General features: G+C 45.1%; 1 protein-coding gene across 1 annotated transcript in view; it reads left to right on the top strand.

Moving 5' to 3' along the window:
* The window catches only part of Susd1 (sushi domain containing 1), a 126,673-nt gene that overhangs the window by 68,616 nt on the left and 40,186 nt on the right, over nucleotides 1–17,871 (top strand). Inside the window, exons 9-10 of the mRNA XM_005362390.3 lie at nucleotides 8,059–8,165; nucleotides 11,621–11,813. Of these exons, the coding sequence (XP_005362447.2) occupies nucleotides 8,059–8,165; nucleotides 11,621–11,813 (300 nt within the window). The remainder of the gene's footprint in view (nucleotides 1–8,058; nucleotides 8,166–11,620; nucleotides 11,814–17,871) is intronic.

The raw sequence follows: 17,871 nt of genomic DNA, 5'->3' as shown, positions 1-17,871 counted from the left end.
ACACACACACACACACACACACACACACACACTTCTGAGTGCTCTGAAGAAGTTTGCATCATTCCAGAATTTCCCCCTTCCTTTACGATTAGGCAAATTTGCTCGTGGGATCATTTAAGTTTTACCCTTTTAGGAAGTTGATTTGCTGACCCCTTTGTCAGTTTCTTTCATGACTTTTGTCAGCTCATGTTTTCTAGAAGTTTTTAAAACGTGTGTGTGTATGAGTTGCGTGTGTTAGAGTACCCACCTACTTGTATGTTCTTGTAAGCCCAAGATTGAACCTGGGTATCTTCTTCTTTTCTCCACCTTTTCTGTTGCTTTTAGACAGGGTTTCACTGTGTAGCATGGCTGTCCTGGAACTCCCTTCAGGACAAGGTTGGTCTTAAATTCACGGAGACCCTCCTCCTGGCATTAAAGGTGTACACTATTGTGCCCACTCTGCAAGAGCAGCCAGAGCTCTTAACCACCAACCCCAGGTTCTGATTATTCTCTTTCCAGAGAATGGATTCTGGTTTCTAAACTGTATTTTCCATTTCTACCTTGTTAAATCCATTCTAGTTCTTATTATTTCCTCTTCATTCTTCTCTTAATTTGGTTTTATTGATACATTTGTAAATTCTTGGAATTTTGTTTGATTTTGAGACATGGTCTCATGCAGCCCAGGCTATCCTCAAACTTACTATGTAGCTGAGGCTAGCCCTGAACTCCTGATCCTCCTGCCTCCATTTCACTAGTGCTGGGATTTAGATATGCCATCATACCCAGAACACTTTTAAATTTTGGAACTGAATGCAAAACTCAACACGAACCCACATTTTCCTGTTTGATAATAAAAGTCCCGAAGGCTTCCCTCTCCCTTGCAGATCTAAGTTTTGACAGAAGCCCTGACACATTGTCAGTTTCTCTCTTCATCTCTGCTCTCAGGGTGTGACTTAATTGCTATGCTGATTTTCCTTTGGCTTAAATAATTATTTTTAAATGTGTCAATCTGTGTTCTCTTTGCTCTTGCTTCCGTTAATTGTACAATTGCTGTGCTGATTTCCCCTTTGAAGACTTAATTATAATTGTATCACATTGCACAATCAGTGTGATAGATCTGCACACATGTCTGAGGGTTCTGTTGCTGTGAAGAGACACCATGACCACTGCAGCTCTTATGAAGGAAGATATTTGATTGGTGCTGGCTTACAGTTCAGAGGTTCGGTTCATTGTCATCATGGTGGGAAGCATGGTGACGTGCAGGCAGATACGGTGATGGAGAAAGAATTGAGAGTTCTATGTGAAGATTCAGAGGCAGCAGGAAGGGAGGGTGAGCCACTGGGCCTGGCTCGAGCTTCTGAAAACTCAAAACCCACCCCCAGAGAACACAATCCTCCAACAAGGCCACACTTCCAATATTGCTGCTTCCTATGAGTCTATGGGGGCTATTTTCATTAAAACTACCACAATACATGCATACATATTTAAATTGTATATGAAGTTAACCTGTTTCCTTATGGCATTTTCATACGGTAGGTTTGTTGTTGATCATCTCCTGTATTTTCCACTATTTCACCTCCAGCTTTTTATTAATCATTATTATTGTTATTGTAAGATTTATTTTGTTTTTGTTGTATGTGTTGGATCCTCTGGAGCTGGAGATAACAGATGGTTGAGAACCATCTGAGGTGGGTGTTGGGAACTGAACTTGGGTCTTCTGGAAGAGCAGCAAGGGCTCTTAACTGCTGGACTGTCTCTTCAACCCAGCCTTTGCTTTTTAATAATTACACCTCAATGTTAATTTTCAGTGTTATTACATTTTAGCATACATTGAGGATTGATGGGCACCTGTGTGGATCTTACTGCTTGGTCAGGCTGGTTTGACTGCGGTGGATGCTGGGTGAGCATGTGGAGCCTTGGCATGCAGGTGGAGTGAGGCCAGTCTCGGGTTTACGTTATTAGATCAACCAGGACTTCAGTGGTTGCTTTCCATTTTTCTCCACTTCTCTCAGAGATGCTAGTCGGTATCAAATCTTGTATGATTTGATGCTCAGTCTTCAGTGTCCCTGACACACAGATAGAGTCTCTCTCACCAGCAGCAAGCGGCTCACTCACATCCTTTGCCTTACGTTACACTTGGATGCAGTACCGACTTTTTCAACTTCTTTGTGCTTTTGCTTTTACATAACATGCTGTTAACTATTCTCAAAAGATGTCTAGATGAGGCTGCCGGGGCCAACTCCAGGAGTCGGGACACACAGAACATTTGCGGGGAAAAGCTGGTATTTGAGCAGATAAGCGGGCAGGCCTCCATTACTGCTTCCTGGGCTATGATTTCCCTTCTAACACTTTATTCTCTCTGGAGGGTTTGTAAGGAGGCGTGCCTTTCTGCCTTTTTTCCCCCCTGAGGTGAGGAGTTGCTGAACAATTAGTTAACCTTGAGCCTAGCACATGCTAGGTTCTAGCGTCCAGCTACCCTCAACCTCCCCCTTGCCCCGTTTTTAATCCCATGAGGCAATCTGATTTTCAGTGAGGATATCAGAAACGCCTCCTTTAGCGGTAAAGGTAAGCCATTAGCCATGTGTTCATGCACAAGGTGAGTGCTGACTGACCGCCTGCTTGAGGGCCCTGAGAACTCAGCACTGAGGGCAGGCAGCTTCTGTCTGGGGAATGTCAGTGCTGTGTGCTGGCTCAGTCATCCTGTGTCTTGGGGACTTTGATCTGTCCACACATTGTGAGCAATTTCCTTCACCAGATCTCCGTTTCAGATTCCTGCTTCTTCCCAACCCCATCTTGTTTTTTCCCCAATCTACCTATGTAGATTGCTTTTTCCTTTTAATGTTCACGTCATTTTCCCTCTGCCTTCCAGAGTGTGTGTGTGCCGTGTGTGTGTGTGTGTGTGTGTGTGTGTGTGTGTGTGTGTGTGTGTGTTTACGATGCACTGTAAATTCTGTTGTGCACTTTCACTTCCTCTTTGAGGAGTGTGTGGGGAAGCTCAGCTAGTTCTCTTTTATATTTCTCCCTCTCAACATTGCCTTTCCAGTACATTCTTCTTTCACTAGGATCATCTCGGATGTTTTTAAGAAATTATTATTGAAAGCACAGGATGGGTGGGTGCTGGTTAATCTTACTGTCAACAACAAAGCAACAGCAGCGAAAATCCTGGACCTCGTCACACGCGTTCCTCTCCGTTCCTTTTCTCGGTGCGATAGAATCGTCGTCTCGGGATTCGAGATGACTTCTGGGGTGGTAAAGCCCTGTCTGGACTGATGCTTCTCAGAGGACAGATGTTATTCCCTTTGACTTTACTTTCCCCCTCCATCCGTGAAGGTCGGGTGGACTGGCCGCCACCGTGGGGGAAGCTCATCTCCCTGAGTTTACTTTCTGGGCTCATTGTTCCGTTAACCTGTGAAGCGGTTAGTTGTGGGCCAGCTCTGCGCTGCCTCGGGGGCCATGTCAGAGGAGCTTGTGGAGTTCAAGCCACCAAATAGCAAAGCTATGGTGATAAACCCTGCAGAGGCAAAGTCCCGGGGAGATTGTTTCCAGAACGTCACCTGCTTCTGCTGTACTTTCTCTTGCTTGTTACTGTCGTGTTCCTGCCGTATTTGGCGCAATGACTGTGATTACTGTGTGAACAGATCCCACTGTATCCAGTATAGAGTGATCGTTTCGTGGAAAAAAATCCCACTCCTCACTGGGCAATTTACTTACATATCATAATGAAGATGATTTTTATAAGAGCAGTGATGATTAGTTAAAGCTATGATTTCATTGGACTTTCTGAGTTAGCCCAAAAGATACAAGTGGTTAGGACAGTCAGTAAAATTGATTAGGGAAATGCTTTTAGGTTATTCTGCTAATAGAGACATACACACACAAAAAGACAAAATCAGGCTGGAAGTCACCTTCCCCTTTGTTAGATGTGAGAGTTGCGGATGGAAACTAAGAACAAGAACATTTCATGCCTTATAGACCATGACCTCTGCCTGTAGGAAAACAGACCGATGATCAAAGAAAGCAGTTATGTCCCTGCACCCAGGGTTAGGCCCGAGGTCCTCGGTCATTCAGCTTACAGAATTAATCACAGGTTTCGGGATGCACCTTAAAGAAGAAAATTGTGAGAGGAAACTAAATGACGCTATTGTGTGTAGCAAAAAAGTAGATGATTAGCTAGACCACGAGAATAAAGTTTTGTAGGAATCTGACACACTGGAACCACAAACAGCAGCCTGCCAGGACTAAAGGAGCTGGCTGAAATCTATTAGCTTGCTTCAAACTTTGTTAATCAGTAATAAAGAAGCATTGCTCTGGGGTGAAGATGTTATGGTGGGGGAATTAATAAGAAAGGAAATGTTTAACCACCTAAGAAATGTGGGCTCCTAAGAAAAAACATCTACCTTGTGATCCTAATGTGATCTCTTCCTGTGCAAAGATTCTAATTTGTTTTTGGAAAGTATCTTACTTGTGGCTGCAGGGTGATCTCCTTTTGCATCTTTGTATTGGGAGGTATAAAAGGGATAAGGAAAAACTAAGAGGAGTAGAAGGAGAACAGCAGGGAAGAAGGAGAAGAGGAAGCAGAACAAGGAGAAAGGAGGAGGAGACAACAGGAGAGAAGAACGGAACAGAGAAAAAACAGTAGGAGCGGCAGAAGGAGAAAAAGAAAACGAAGAATTAAGCTTTGCCCCCCACAGATAACGTCCCTGTGTGGTCTGTGTGTCTGTCCAGTTGTTCACCGATTCCATGCCTCCCTCCAGTTTCCCTGACCTGCCGAGCACTGGCTCTCTGGGTGCTGCTTGGCTTCAGGATGTGCAGTAGCCCCTACTACTGAGGCAGCAGTCAGGCTGTCCTGTCAATCAACCCAGGGTTTTGGTCACAGGAGCTCTCTGGGCCTGGGGTCTCCACTAAGACATCCTTTATTGTTGCTGATCTCCAGTGTGCCAAGGACAGACCGGTGGCATTAGCAATGGCAGTGCATACACTTCTTTCCCTGGCTGCCCCTCAGAATTGCCAGGTGAGTCTATAGCCAGACCACCCAGAAGGTGCCTGATCTCCCCTATCTCAGAAGCTAAGCAGGACAGTGCCTGGTTAGTACTCGCTGGGATAATTGCCTGGTGAACTCCATAGATGGCCAACACCGTTTAAAATGTCTGTGTGGTTCTGACATGCAGTTAGGTTTAGGGCTAATGGACAGTGACTCCACAACGACAATCATCACTGACTTGTCCTGTGACCTGTCTACGGGCTCAAATTCTCTAGTCCTTCCTTTGAAATCTGGAGACCCTGCTCATTTGCCTGGAAGGCAGGTTGAATTGTCGCCCTGAGTCTCCCACAGCCTGGTCGCTTTTATGCTGGGCTAAGCGTAGATGTCTTTGTACGTCTACCTTGCATATGGCAACCAACCTTTGCTTCCGACCCAGATGCAAATTTTGACCCATTTTTAGTTATTCTCAGTCACTTCTGTCAGGAGTGGGTGTGGGAAGGAGAAGCCAGATGCCTTTGTTCCTAGCTCCGTCTTCCTCCGAATTCAGACTGTAATGGCTGTATTAAGCGGGACCCTGCAGGCAGTACTTCTGCTTGGGTTTTGTTTGTGTACAGTCGTGGGCTTTATGTGCTGTTTCTTTTGTACATTTCATACACGCATGCGTTCGAAGCTCCCCAAAAATCCTGTGGCTGGCTTTCCCCCTCTGACATCCTTGTAAAACCTTCAGACACTGCAAAGATGAAGTACCTATGACAGGTCTTCAAATTCTTAGAACCACCCTTTCACATTTCCCAGTTATGGTCAGGAATATTGTCTCTCAGCTCATGCCTTGTGCCGCGTATGTTAGCAATATCGAAACTACTTTGGGCAATCCTGATTTCGACTGGGATAATTTGCCATTGCCATGAGTACTTCTTAGATGACACGGACTCCCCTGAGAGACTTATATATTGAAATTGAATGTAAAAGAGAGTCACCCTAACAGATGGTTAAGCTTTTAATTGTGGCTGCAGATGTAGCTCAGGGGACAGTGCATGGTTTGTACGTGTGAACTTGAAGGTTTGATTCCCCAGCACCATATGAAGAAAAACAACCCTTTTTCACTGGTAGAGAATGTAAAGGCTTGTTTGTTAGGAAAATTTGCTTTTCCAGAGAAATTACCCCTAGACTCAAAGTGAGCTATTTAATTCATCCTGTGGCCTCTCTTCTTTTTGGCTGTGTTAAGAAAATAAAGGACCGTAGGAATGTTGCATCCGCAGGAGGTAGGAAATGACTTTTTCTAGAGAATGGTTAGAACCAGCCTTCTCCCAGGTTCTTAATCACCTCAGCTGAATGCAGCTCAGTAGCTGTCTGCTGTGAGAACACGCCTCTTCTGCTGTGAGAACACGCCTCTTCTGCTGTGAGAACACGTCTTTTCTGCTGTGAGAACATGTCGTCTCTTCTGCTGCAGTGTCTTCTTTCTTGTCGTTTTTCTGTTGGAAAGCACCAGCCCGGAGGCTCCTAACCTCTCACCATTTCCCTGCTTCTCAAGACGTCCGTCCACAGACAGATAGGGTTGAGGACATTTTTGCCTGGTCCGTCTAAGAACAACTATCTACTACAGAGGTCACAGCTTTAGAAGTTTGCTGCAATATTTCAGTATTTCATTTGGTTCTCGGTAGTGATATTTTGTTTGTATTCTAATAAATAAAGCTTGTCTGAAGATCAGAATGCAAAGCTAAGCCACTAGAGGCAAGGAAGTGGTGGCACACACCTTTAATCCCAGAACTCAGGAGACAGAGGCTAAGGGATTTCTGTGAGTTCAAGGCTACCCTGGGCTACCCAAGATTGATCCAGAAAGAGATCCAGGTGGTAGTAGCTCTCACTTTTAATCCCAGCACCAGGGAGGTGGAGACAGGAGCGATATGGCTGGGCGGAGAGAGGAATATGAAGGGGGAAGAGACAGGAACTCGGTGGAGTGTGGAGTCTGAGCATTTGTGGAGACAGGATCTCACCCTTTCATTCTGCAGATCTGGTAGAGGAACAAGGTCTCTCTAGTGGCTGGCTGCTTTGCTTTTCTGATCTTCAGCTTGAACCCCAATATCTGTCTCTGGGTTTTTATTTTTTACACTACAGTTCTCCCAACTGCCCATGACATAAGAAAGCAAGCTGGATATGTCAGTTTCACAAATGAGAAAATTAAAGTTCATAAGAAACCCTTCTGAACCTCACTGAGTTCATACAACTCAGGAACAGATGTGTTTCTGGTGTAGTGGTGCATGCCCATAATTCCAGGTCTAGAGACTGAGGAAGAGGAATTAGGAGAAGAGGCCAGACTGGGCTACATAGCAAGTCCAAAGTGAGATCCTGTCTCAAAAGACAAAGCAAGAGGGCTGGAGAGATGCTCAGTGGATAAGAGCTTTTGTTGCTCTTGCTGAGGACCTGGGTTTGGTTCCCAGCACCCATATGGTTGCTCACAACTTCTGTAACTCTAGTTTCAGAGATCTGATGCCCTCTCTGGCCTCCAAGGGCATCAGGTGGTCATGCGGTACAGAGGCATCCATGCAGGCAAAACACTCATAAAATAAATAAATCTTCAAAACAAAACAAAACCCTGAACAAATGAAAAACCAGAAAAGACACAAGGGCTGGGGAAATGGCTCGGTTGTTAAAGTGCTTGCTGTGTAAGCATGAGGACCCAAGTTCGATTCCCTAGAACCCACATGAGATGCCCAGAAGTAGAGTTCACCTGTAGTCCTAGCACTGGGAGAACAGAGACAGGAGGACCCTGGGTGCTTGCTGCCCAGATGGTCTAGCAGCATCAGGGGGCTCCTGATTCAGTGGGAGACCCTGTCTCAAAGGATAAGATGGAGAGCAATTGAGAGCACCACACACACAAACACACACACACACACACACACACACACACACACACACACACACACACAAATTCAAACGAGAACAAACTATACAGCTAGTGTTTGCGTCTAAGTCTGTAATACCAATGTAAATGGAATGCTCTTCCTGTTAAACACCCTGCCGGCCCTGGGAATCTCAGCTGCACTCACATTCAACCTTGGGGATCTGACCTTTCTCTATGCCCCCTTGTCTTCTAGAAGATGATCTCTTAGAAGATGGTGGAATTCTCAATATTTCAGTATTTAATGACACGTGTTTGAAGTTGAACAGGCGTTCTACGAAAGACGGATCGGAACAAATGTATCAAGTAAGGTGAACCCTTATTCTTACCTGTTATAGAATTTGTCGTTCCAAAACTTGAGTGACTTATTCCCACACTGGGAAAATCGGGTGATTTATTCCCACCCTGGGAAAACTGAACGATTTATTCCCACGCTGGGTATGCACCATTCTTTCCCCGAGCATCTCTTTTGCTCTTAACCCCTGAGCTTCAAATCTTTATTAAACACATCTTTTCCCTGAACCGTGACTCTTCTTTGCAGCCCGTGTTTTTGGGTGTGTGCTAGCATCAAGTCTATATTAAAACATCTTTAATAAAAACACAACTCTGCTTACAAAAAATGTGGGCTATCTCCAATGGATGGTTCAGAATATTTTTTTCCCCCGAGACAGGGTTTCTCTGTGTATCTCTGACTGTCCTGGAGCTTGCTCTGTGGACCAGGCTGGTCTTGAACTCACAGAGATCCGCCTGTCTCTGCCTCCTGAGCGCTGGTCCAGACTATTTAAAGACTCCTGCCGGGAGGACTGTCTGCGCTGTTTGTGGTGTCCATTTCTAGAGATGAGTACATGTTAGATGGCCACGAGGAGGAGCTGAGCGAAAGAAGGTGCTGTGTAGTTGGTGATTTTCTATCATTCTCCTGCCTGCGATTTCACACTTAGGTTTTAATGCATTTACTATTCACATCTTAATCTGCTCTCAAGTCCACACATTGGGCATTCATTTTTAAGACACTCATTGTGTGGCCCCTTGCTTTCATGTAACTTTAGTGTAGTTTTCTTTTACCCCCAAGCTCAAATCATAAGCAAATTTAGGAAGGAATCCGAATTTACTTTGGTGTCACGTTTAGTGCTTAGCAACTCTGGCAGCGTGCCATAAAGTTAAAATTAATTACTCATTCCACAAATATTTAGCAAGAGGATGTCATAAAGTATAACCTGGAAGTTTCAATTCAAACAAATAGGAACGTACAAATAAATAGGCAACTGTAATTTGGTGCAATGAGTCTTTGATAAAAATTCTTTGATAAAAATAATGGAATGGGACTCCGTGTGTGTGTGTGTGTGTGTGTGTGTGTGTTTCACAAGTGCATGTTCCCAGGTATAATTTTTAAAAATAATTTATGTTTTATTTTCATGTGCATGTATGTATGTGCACAGTGTATGTGCCTTGGAGTGTTGGATCCCCTGGGACTGGAGTTCCACATGGTTGTGAGCCACCATATGGGTGCTGGGAATCGAACCCAGGTCCTCTAAAAGAACCAGGGCTTGTAATTTCTGAGCCATCTTCTCCTGCCAAGGTGTAATTTTTTTTTATTTTTATTTTCGAGACAGGGTTTCTCTGTGGCTTTGGAGCCTGTCCTGGAACTAGCTCTACTAGACCAGGCTGGCCTCGAATTCACAGAGATCCGCCTGCGTCTGCCTCCCAAGTGCTGGGATTAAAGGCATGCGCCACCACCGCCCGGCCAAGGTGTAATTTTTTAAGAAGCAAAATCTATGTTTGTATCATAGGAAATGAGCAGGAATTAGCTGAAGCAAGGGTGAAGAAGGGCATTGTGGGTGCGTAGACAGCACAGTGGCTGACGTCAGAAGCAAAGAGGAGTAGGTAGGAAGAGGGAGGGTGAAGATCCAGTAGCGACTGGCTGGAGTCCTACCTGCTTTGCTTTGAATCTGAATGCCCGTGAGGAGCCGCTGGAGGGAGGCCTGTAACTGAGTATTTACGTTTCCCTGTTGGAAAGAGCCCTGGGGCTAGAGACATACATATTCAAGGACCCAAATAGTTTATTTATTCTAAGATTAAAATGGTTTTTCGTATTAGTGTTGAAAGTCTTATTATAGCTAGCCAGAGACTTGGTTAAGAAGACCAGTGATTCTAGGGGCCGGGGAAATGGCTCAGTTGGTAAAATCCTTGCTGCCCAAGCGTGAGGAACTGAGTGTGGACCCCATCATCACCTGAAGAGTCAGGTGCAGGTGTGTGCAGAGTCAGGAGGATGGATCCCTTTGGCTGCTGGCAAGCTAGGGTAGCTGAATCTGTGGGCTCGAGGCTCAGTGTAAGACTCTGTCTCAAAAAGTAAGGTGCAGAGTGATAAAGGAAGCCATCCAGCCTCGGGCATCCACATCACACACACACACACACACACACACACACACACACACACACACTACACTAAGATGATTGAAGAATAAAATTGAAAAAGAAACTAAACTTTTAATGTGTCAAAGATCAATTTATGGGGGCTGGGAGATGGCTCAGTGGTTAAGAGCATTGCCTGTTCTTCCAAAGGTTCTGAGTTCAATTCCCAGCAACCACATGGTGGCTCACAACCATCTGTAATGAGACATACACACAGACAGAATATTGTATACATAATAAATAAAATAAATAAAAAAGATCAATTTATGTAATACATGAAAGATAAATAAATCCACTGGGGGAAAGTGAATATTTGAAAGCTGTCTGCAGAAGAAAACATACATTTTGTTCACATCTTATGTGAATGTATTACTTGTATTAGAGAGTGGTCCAGGAGAACAGGGCATCGCAAGATCTTGTGAGCAGCTCTGCTGGGGATGCTGTCTAGACCCTGGAGCATGGCTGTGGCTGGCTGGAATGGAGGGGAGGGATATTCATAGCACTGAACTCAAGGACCTCTTAGGCCAATTTTTGATAGTTTATCTCTAAGGATACCAAGAGAAGGACCTGAGAGAATTGGAGGACTTGGCCAAGAGATGAATCTTAGGAGCAAATTATCACCGTCTTGGATGACCTGTGAGGAAAGCTCAGTGAACATAATATGGAAGGAAGGGAGGTGGTAGAGTCAATGACGTGAGCTTCAACTGAATGATTAAACTCACAGTACCCACCAAACAAAGCCTACTGGTTGCTGATATTTGATCCTGTTTTTCTGGGATCGTCACTAAAGTGTTTCCCTTGTGACCCACTGTTACTTGAGCGGCGTGATTCAGACAGCAATGTGTGATGCCTCCACGGTCATCAGCTTTTCCCAAGCTCTAATGGGAAGGAAGGAGCAAGGGAAATGGCATTGTACTGTCATTGTAAAAGCATAGCCTGGGGCAGTTCTCATAGTGCTTACATACCTGCACAATGGGGCTTGTCTGTGGATTCCCGTGATGAGAAAAGTGGAAAGGGTTTGTCCGGTAGCTTCAATACAGTATCTTTCACTTGAGTGGGCACCAAGGGATCACTTTAGAATAGCCTGCCGTCTTATTCTTCTGAGATACGTTTATTTCTAATGGTCATTGGGTATGAAATTTAATTGTAGACCTACGCCTACTGGACAGGATAGGCAGACTGGACAGGATAGGCACAGTAGGAGAGGTTGTCCTCAGTTTAGCTTGCTGGTGTCTTAAAGATAATTCTAAGATCCTCGGAAGGAAGTTTTTGGGCCTCCACTCGACTTGTAGTCTAGAACTCCGCAAGCCAACAGGAAGCTAATGCAACCCTCGCTTTCCATCTTGTGACAGGTGGAAGTTCTGGGTCAGAGGTGGTATCTGAAGAGCTTTTATCATGCAACTTTCTTTAACTTCACAACAAGAGACCACGCTCCGGAAGTGTGTTTAGAGCTGTACCCAGCCACTGATTACACAATAAACATCACCCTCCTGCGACCCACCGAGCCACACTCGGCACAAATAAGCCTAACAACTGCACTAACAGGTAGGCACGGACGGATGCCTTCTGTGTTGTACCCTCTGAGAGTTGAATGGTACCATATGGGGAGCATGAAGGGCGCAGCCAAGAGCCCTGAGTTCTAGTTCTGACCAACTGCGAGCTTTACTTTGGTTCAGGATGCTCAAATCTTGCCATCCGGTTCCTTTGGGTAGCATTTTGGCTTCTAGAGGGACCAGGCAAGGAGATGCTGCTTCAAGTGGGGGATTCCAGGCAACCTTAGTGTGAGAATTCTGGAAGCCACTGTCTGTCTCTCATCTCAAGTTGAAAATGGTTCTGGCTCTGAGGATATTGATAGAGACAACTAGGAATATCTTCATGGAGACAGAAATCTCCCCACTTTGTTGGGAACTGGCGGAATCAAGAGGGCTCACAGTTGGGTCATTGCAGGGGCAGGGGCACATTTAAACAATAGGTTGCTATGGTCCATTTTCAATATGAGGTAAGCTAGAGTGCATTGGAGTTCCCAGAAACATTCGTTCCTTCCCTCCCCTAGCTGGAGGCTAAAGTCTGTTTGTCTCAGGCCTCTGAGAGGTAGATGAGTTCCGTGTGACTGAGCCCAAGATCTGGAAAGAAGAGAGGGGCAGCCTCAAGCCCCAGATTGTTCATTGGGTGAGGCTTTGTGTCCTAGGTCTCTGAGACCTAGTTTGGAGGGGATACAAGTTCCAGACTATAGGAGAAGAGGACAGAAATTTCTCAAGGATCTTAAAAACCACTGTCATGGGCTGGATCAGTGATTTGGCCTTTTTTAAAATTTTAATTTAATTTAATTTAATTTTGCCTTTTCTGAGAATGATATATTAAAATCTGCTTCATGTTCGCTAGCCTCTTAGATTTTTTTTTTTTATTAACTTATTTCCAACAACTTGACTCAGAGTAGCAGTCTGATGACACCCAGGCTCCTCTGAAACTCTTCCTTTGTAGACTTCCCTGGAAGCCACATAGAGGCTAGCGGTGTTAACCACTCAGCTCTTGGCTAGCGCTAAGGGACACAGGGTCTTTCCCTTTCCGTCCCTTCTTCCCCTTTCTTCTTTTCGTAGAGAACCCATCCACGCAGGACTTTGTACAAGCCAGGCAAGTGTTCTGCTGCTGAGCCACATTGTCAGGCCCCTCCCACCATTGCTTTAATCCTTTGGGTTTAATAATCATATTTTGGGACATCTAGGGAAAGAGGTCGCCCCGTTTGAAGGAAGCAGCAGAATGAAGGGCCTATCCCTGTCTTCTCAGAACCCCTCTGTTTCTGGTTCTCTTTCGTTCCTGGTGGGGTAGGAGGCGGGTAGTTTGGCCTTGGTACTCGGGAGACTGCAGTTTTCGAGACCTGCGCACACTCACAGATCATCTCAGGAGCTGACAAGCTTGGGATTACCAGGAGAGCCATTAAGGCACGAGTTCATAGGCTCTGTCCCTAGAGTTCCAAGTCAGTAGGTACAGGTCTGCACCCTGAGTCCAATTCCTAGCAAACTCTGCCCCGCTGATTCTGCCAGTCCTCGTCTTAGGTAGCATTGTAGCCACATGCAACTTAGCTGGTCCATGCAGGCAGAGACAAAAGAAGGAAGGGGAAGAAGGGAGGACTAACTAAAATAATGCTATATGTTCATGTCCAAGAAGCTAGCATGCTAAAGTTGGCCTGATCATATGCTTTTCCTGATGGTCATATACCACTTCCTCTGTTTCCGCATCCCTGAGACCCCGCCGTTGTGCCGCTGAGACAGCCATCGACTTTGGCTGTGTCCGGTATTCACATTTTGCAGTGAGAAACCAAGTCTCAATCTTTCTTTCCACATGGGATTGCACAGGGTTAATAGACAAAGTGTCATCTTCACTGTTGTGGGCAATTTCCAGGATGACTCTCAACACAGATTCTATCCTGAAGTTCCATTAGAGGAAAAGGTTTAGGTATAATGGGCTTATCTGACCCGTCTTGGGCTGAACACCAGAGGGACGGCAGTGGGCAGATAACCTATCACCCACTTCTTGGAGGCTGGGGTGACATGAAATACCACAGTCTGCATCTTGTTTGCTCAGTGACCTGTAACCCACAGGAACTCTGTGCAATAGGAAGTCTGACCCGAGGGACGGTACGTAGCTTCCTGACAATCAGGCCGTGTGTTTACTGTGCCTTGAGGCTGAAGGAGTCAGGAATAATTGTCTTTGCCTTTGTAGACAGAGAGTGGCTGGGACGTGGTCACCCTCAGCCCTCGTAAGCAATGGGACTGACCTTTGTGATGTTGAGCATTGGGGCTTGAGCACGGATATGCATGGTCAGCCCAAGAGTCTGCATCAGGAAAGGAATTTACATTCCTTTCAAGTTCCTACAGGCCACGTCATGTGTGTTCAAGAGCGTGCGCAGCCCTCTCACTCCTTGGCAGGGATGTATGTTCATGTTCATATGTGTTTACTTCTAGGATAAGCTTGATAAAAATCTAGAAACATCGAGAGAGGTAGGAGCTGACATTCTTCCCAGGGAATGAAACAACAGAAGTGTAAAACTTTTTCATCGCACTGAGAAGTGGTTCGTTTGACGCTCAGTCTTTTTGTTTATTTGAGTGGAGAGGCTGCAGATTTTTCTTTTATCCTTAAAATGTAGTCATTGTATTTGGGTAAGTTTTGAGGTCATGTTGGCTCAGCTTTCTTAGGTAGTTGGAGTATCATTTCAATATTTATATTCAAGTGTGTTTTGTTTTGTTTTTGTAATGTTAATGCTGTTTTAAAATATTAATTCTGTCTCAGTGTTTTTTAGAGACCCTAGTTGTGCAGATCTTGGACCTTCATTTCAGCCCCTTCAGTGTTGATCTTTTATGCTTTAAAAAAAAAAAAAACAAAAACAAAAGTTCATTTTAAGTCAGGCCTTTAATCCCAGCTCTTGGAGGCAGAGGCAGGTGGATCTCTGTGAGTTGGCTAGCCTGGTCTACGGAGCGAGTTCCAGGATAGCCAGGTTACACACTCAAACCTTGTCTTGAAAAGAAAAATGTCATTTTACCTTTAAAATCTCTCTACTATCCTTTATTAAATTTTACTCAAATTTATTCTTTTACAGGCATCAAGAAATTCAGCTTTTTTCCCCAACACCGTCCTGTCCCTCTCCTTCATGGATTTCCTGAGTTCAGTCACCGCTGCTTCGTTTCCTTCCTTCCTTGTGTCCATTTCTGTTCTTAGCTTTGGTTTCCTGACTGGAGATGTCGTCTCCAAAGCCTCAAGTGATTATTTATTGTGTGCCCTATTTCCTCATTTGTGTGTGTGTATGTGTTTTTAAATAGTTTGTCCAAACTGCAAGGTTTTGGCTATAAAACCATGGGTGTTTTTTTGTTTTTTGTTTTTGTTTTTGTTTTTGTTTTTTTAAAAACAGAATGTGAAAGTTTATTTTCTTGCAATGTAAATTAGCTAAAGTTTTCTTAGATTGTTGGTGTCAAAATTTAACTTTAATTTTCCCTTTTTGCTTTTTTGTTATTGAAAACAGTTGCTACATTTAAATATATTTTATCATATTCTTTCCTTTACCAAAGGCCTTGCAGAATCCCTTTGATTCTTTTTTTCTTTTTTTAATTGATTTTTATTGAGCTCTACATTTTTCCAGCCTACAAACCACAATCCCAGATAATTTAGACGAGAGACTTACATAGATCTAATCTACACGAGAAGTAGAAAGTAAAAAAAGGCCAGATCTCCTGAGTCAATTGGGAGCATGGGGACCTTGGAGGATGGTTGAAGTACAGAGGGGAGAGGCAGGGAGGGGAGCAAAACCTCGTGTTTTTGTTTGTTTTTTGTTTTTGTTTTTTTAATTTATTTACTTATTAAAGATTTCCGTCTCTTTCCCGCCACCGCCTCCCATTTCCCTCCCCGTCCCCCAATCAAGCCTGGGATAAAACCGGACTCTCTGAAAACCTCGTTTTTGAACAGAGACCGTTCCTGTCTATCACCAGACTGCAATGGTGGCTAATGAGTTTAGCCAGGTTAAGAGCGCCCTCTTCAGTCCTGGGGAGAAGTGCAGTTGCTGTAGAGGTTCCTTTTGTGTTTTGTGCTTTGGTTGAGCATGAATCATCTGGTCTAGTTTAGAGTTCTTCTGCTACGTGAGATCTTGCACTAATGCTCCTGTTTCTTCCTCTCAACACTGAAACTCCAAGGCCGCGTGCTCAGGCGTCTTTCTTCTCCACCCTTTCTTCCCAGGAGCAGTGACTTCCCCAGCTGCTTCCCAGCACATTCCCACGTCACATCCTTTCTCTGAAGCCCCGGTGACACGCTGGTCTCATGTTTTCCCACTGCCAGTGGCGTTTCTCTTTCTGTGAAGGACTCTAGCTCCTTGCCTCCCACCTCGTTCACACGGCGCTCTGCACAAACCACTTGTAGGAAGTTGAGAGAACCCGGCTGGAACGCGGTGCTTATTGTTCTGGTTAAGTTTGTTGTGTCCTCCCTGCTTTCCAGTTAGAATGACGGCTGTGTGTGTGTGTGTGTGTGTGTGTGTGTGTGTGTGTGTGTGTGTGTGCGCGCACGCGCGCTGCGTGCATCTGTGTGTGCAGGGGAGTGTGTTCACTCACGTACGCGTGCGCACAGACCCGAGGTTGGTGTGAATGTCTTTGGTTGTCACTCTCAACCTTGTTTTTTGAGACAGGGGCTCTCCCTGGAGCTGGAGCTCACCGCTTAGCCAGAATCCACCCACTCCTCCCCTGCCCCACATCTCCCACTTCCCCTCACCCCCAGTCCTCGGAGTTACAGATGCAAGCTCTTGTTCCTGGCTTTTCCATGGGTCCTGGGGATGTGAACCCAGGTCCTCACGCTTGCTCAGTGCACACCTTACCCACCGAGCCGTGTTCCCAGCCCCAACACATTGCCTTTTATGTTGCTTTCTCTGTTCCTCCTTTGACCTGAAGAACTTTGGTCTATAATGCATTTTTAAGCACTGACTTTCCATATCAGTTCAATTTTTTTTTTTTTACTATCTTGAACCCCTCCTTTTCTGTAGTTCATATATTGCCTCATCACCCAAGTTTTCTCATAATTGATTTCAGGTGGTTTGACAACATTCCCCTGGAACCAGGCTGTCTAAATTCAAACCTCAGATCTGCCAAATGCTATTAGGTATTTGGATAAGTTAACCTGCGTGTGTCTTAGTTATCTCAGCTGGAACCATGGGACTGATGTCCTGACATTGTGGGTTATGACGAGCACTTGCATGGGTTAATTCGTGTGGAAAATCAGTCTCTAGGTGACCAACCGCTTTAACTGTAAAACGTTAAGCACTACTTAATTTTTCCTAATGGCATTTGTTATATGCCCCTTGGTGGTTTTGTTGCACTTATGTAATGAGTGACTCCTCTCCTAAGTAAACTTAAGAGTGTGTATTAATTTCTGTCGCTGTTGCCATGAGCAGACTCAGACAAAAGCGGTTTAAGGAAGGAAGGGTTCATTCAGGCTCCAGTTGAAGGGTATAGTCTGTCATGATGGGGAAACCGAGGCAGCAGAGGCTTGGAGCAGCTGGCCACACGGCACCACAGTCTGGCAGCTAAGAATGGTAAATGCACGGCACTACCACTCAGTCCACATTCTCCATCTTACACGGCGCAGAGGCCCCACCCATTGAGCGGTCCTGCCCGTCGTTGAGATGATCATCACCTACCAGCTAAGCTAATCAACAGTCTCTCACAGGCATGCCCAGTAGCCAGGTCAGTCCCTCAGGCCCGTCTCTAAGCCAGTTCCTGTCAGGCTGACAATGAACACTAGCCATCACCAGGCAGTAACCAAGTCTTGCAGCACTTCTGTTCCACCGGGCTAATGCCAGCTGCTTGGTGGTCTCCTTAGTGTTGATGGCTTCATTTAAATATCCGAGATAATTGTGCCTGCCAATCTCATCCTCACTGCGAGTGCAGAGATGACAAAGAGCCCCACCCCGTCCAACCCAACCCCAGAGCTCCCGGGTTAATGAGGACCATTGACAAGGCTCAGCAATGCAGTGTATAGAGGGTATAGAGTGTATAAAATGTATATAGAGTATATAGGGGGTATAGAGGGTATAGAGTGTATAGAGGGTATAGAGTGTATAGAGGGTATAGAG

This window comes from Microtus ochrogaster, linkage group LG5 (assembly GCF_000317375.1).
Source record: "Microtus ochrogaster isolate Prairie Vole_2 linkage group LG5, MicOch1.0, whole genome shotgun sequence".
Lineage (NCBI taxonomy): Eukaryota > Metazoa > Chordata > Mammalia > Rodentia > Cricetidae > Microtus > Microtus ochrogaster.
This window is presented reverse-complemented; position numbering and strand designations above follow the sequence as displayed.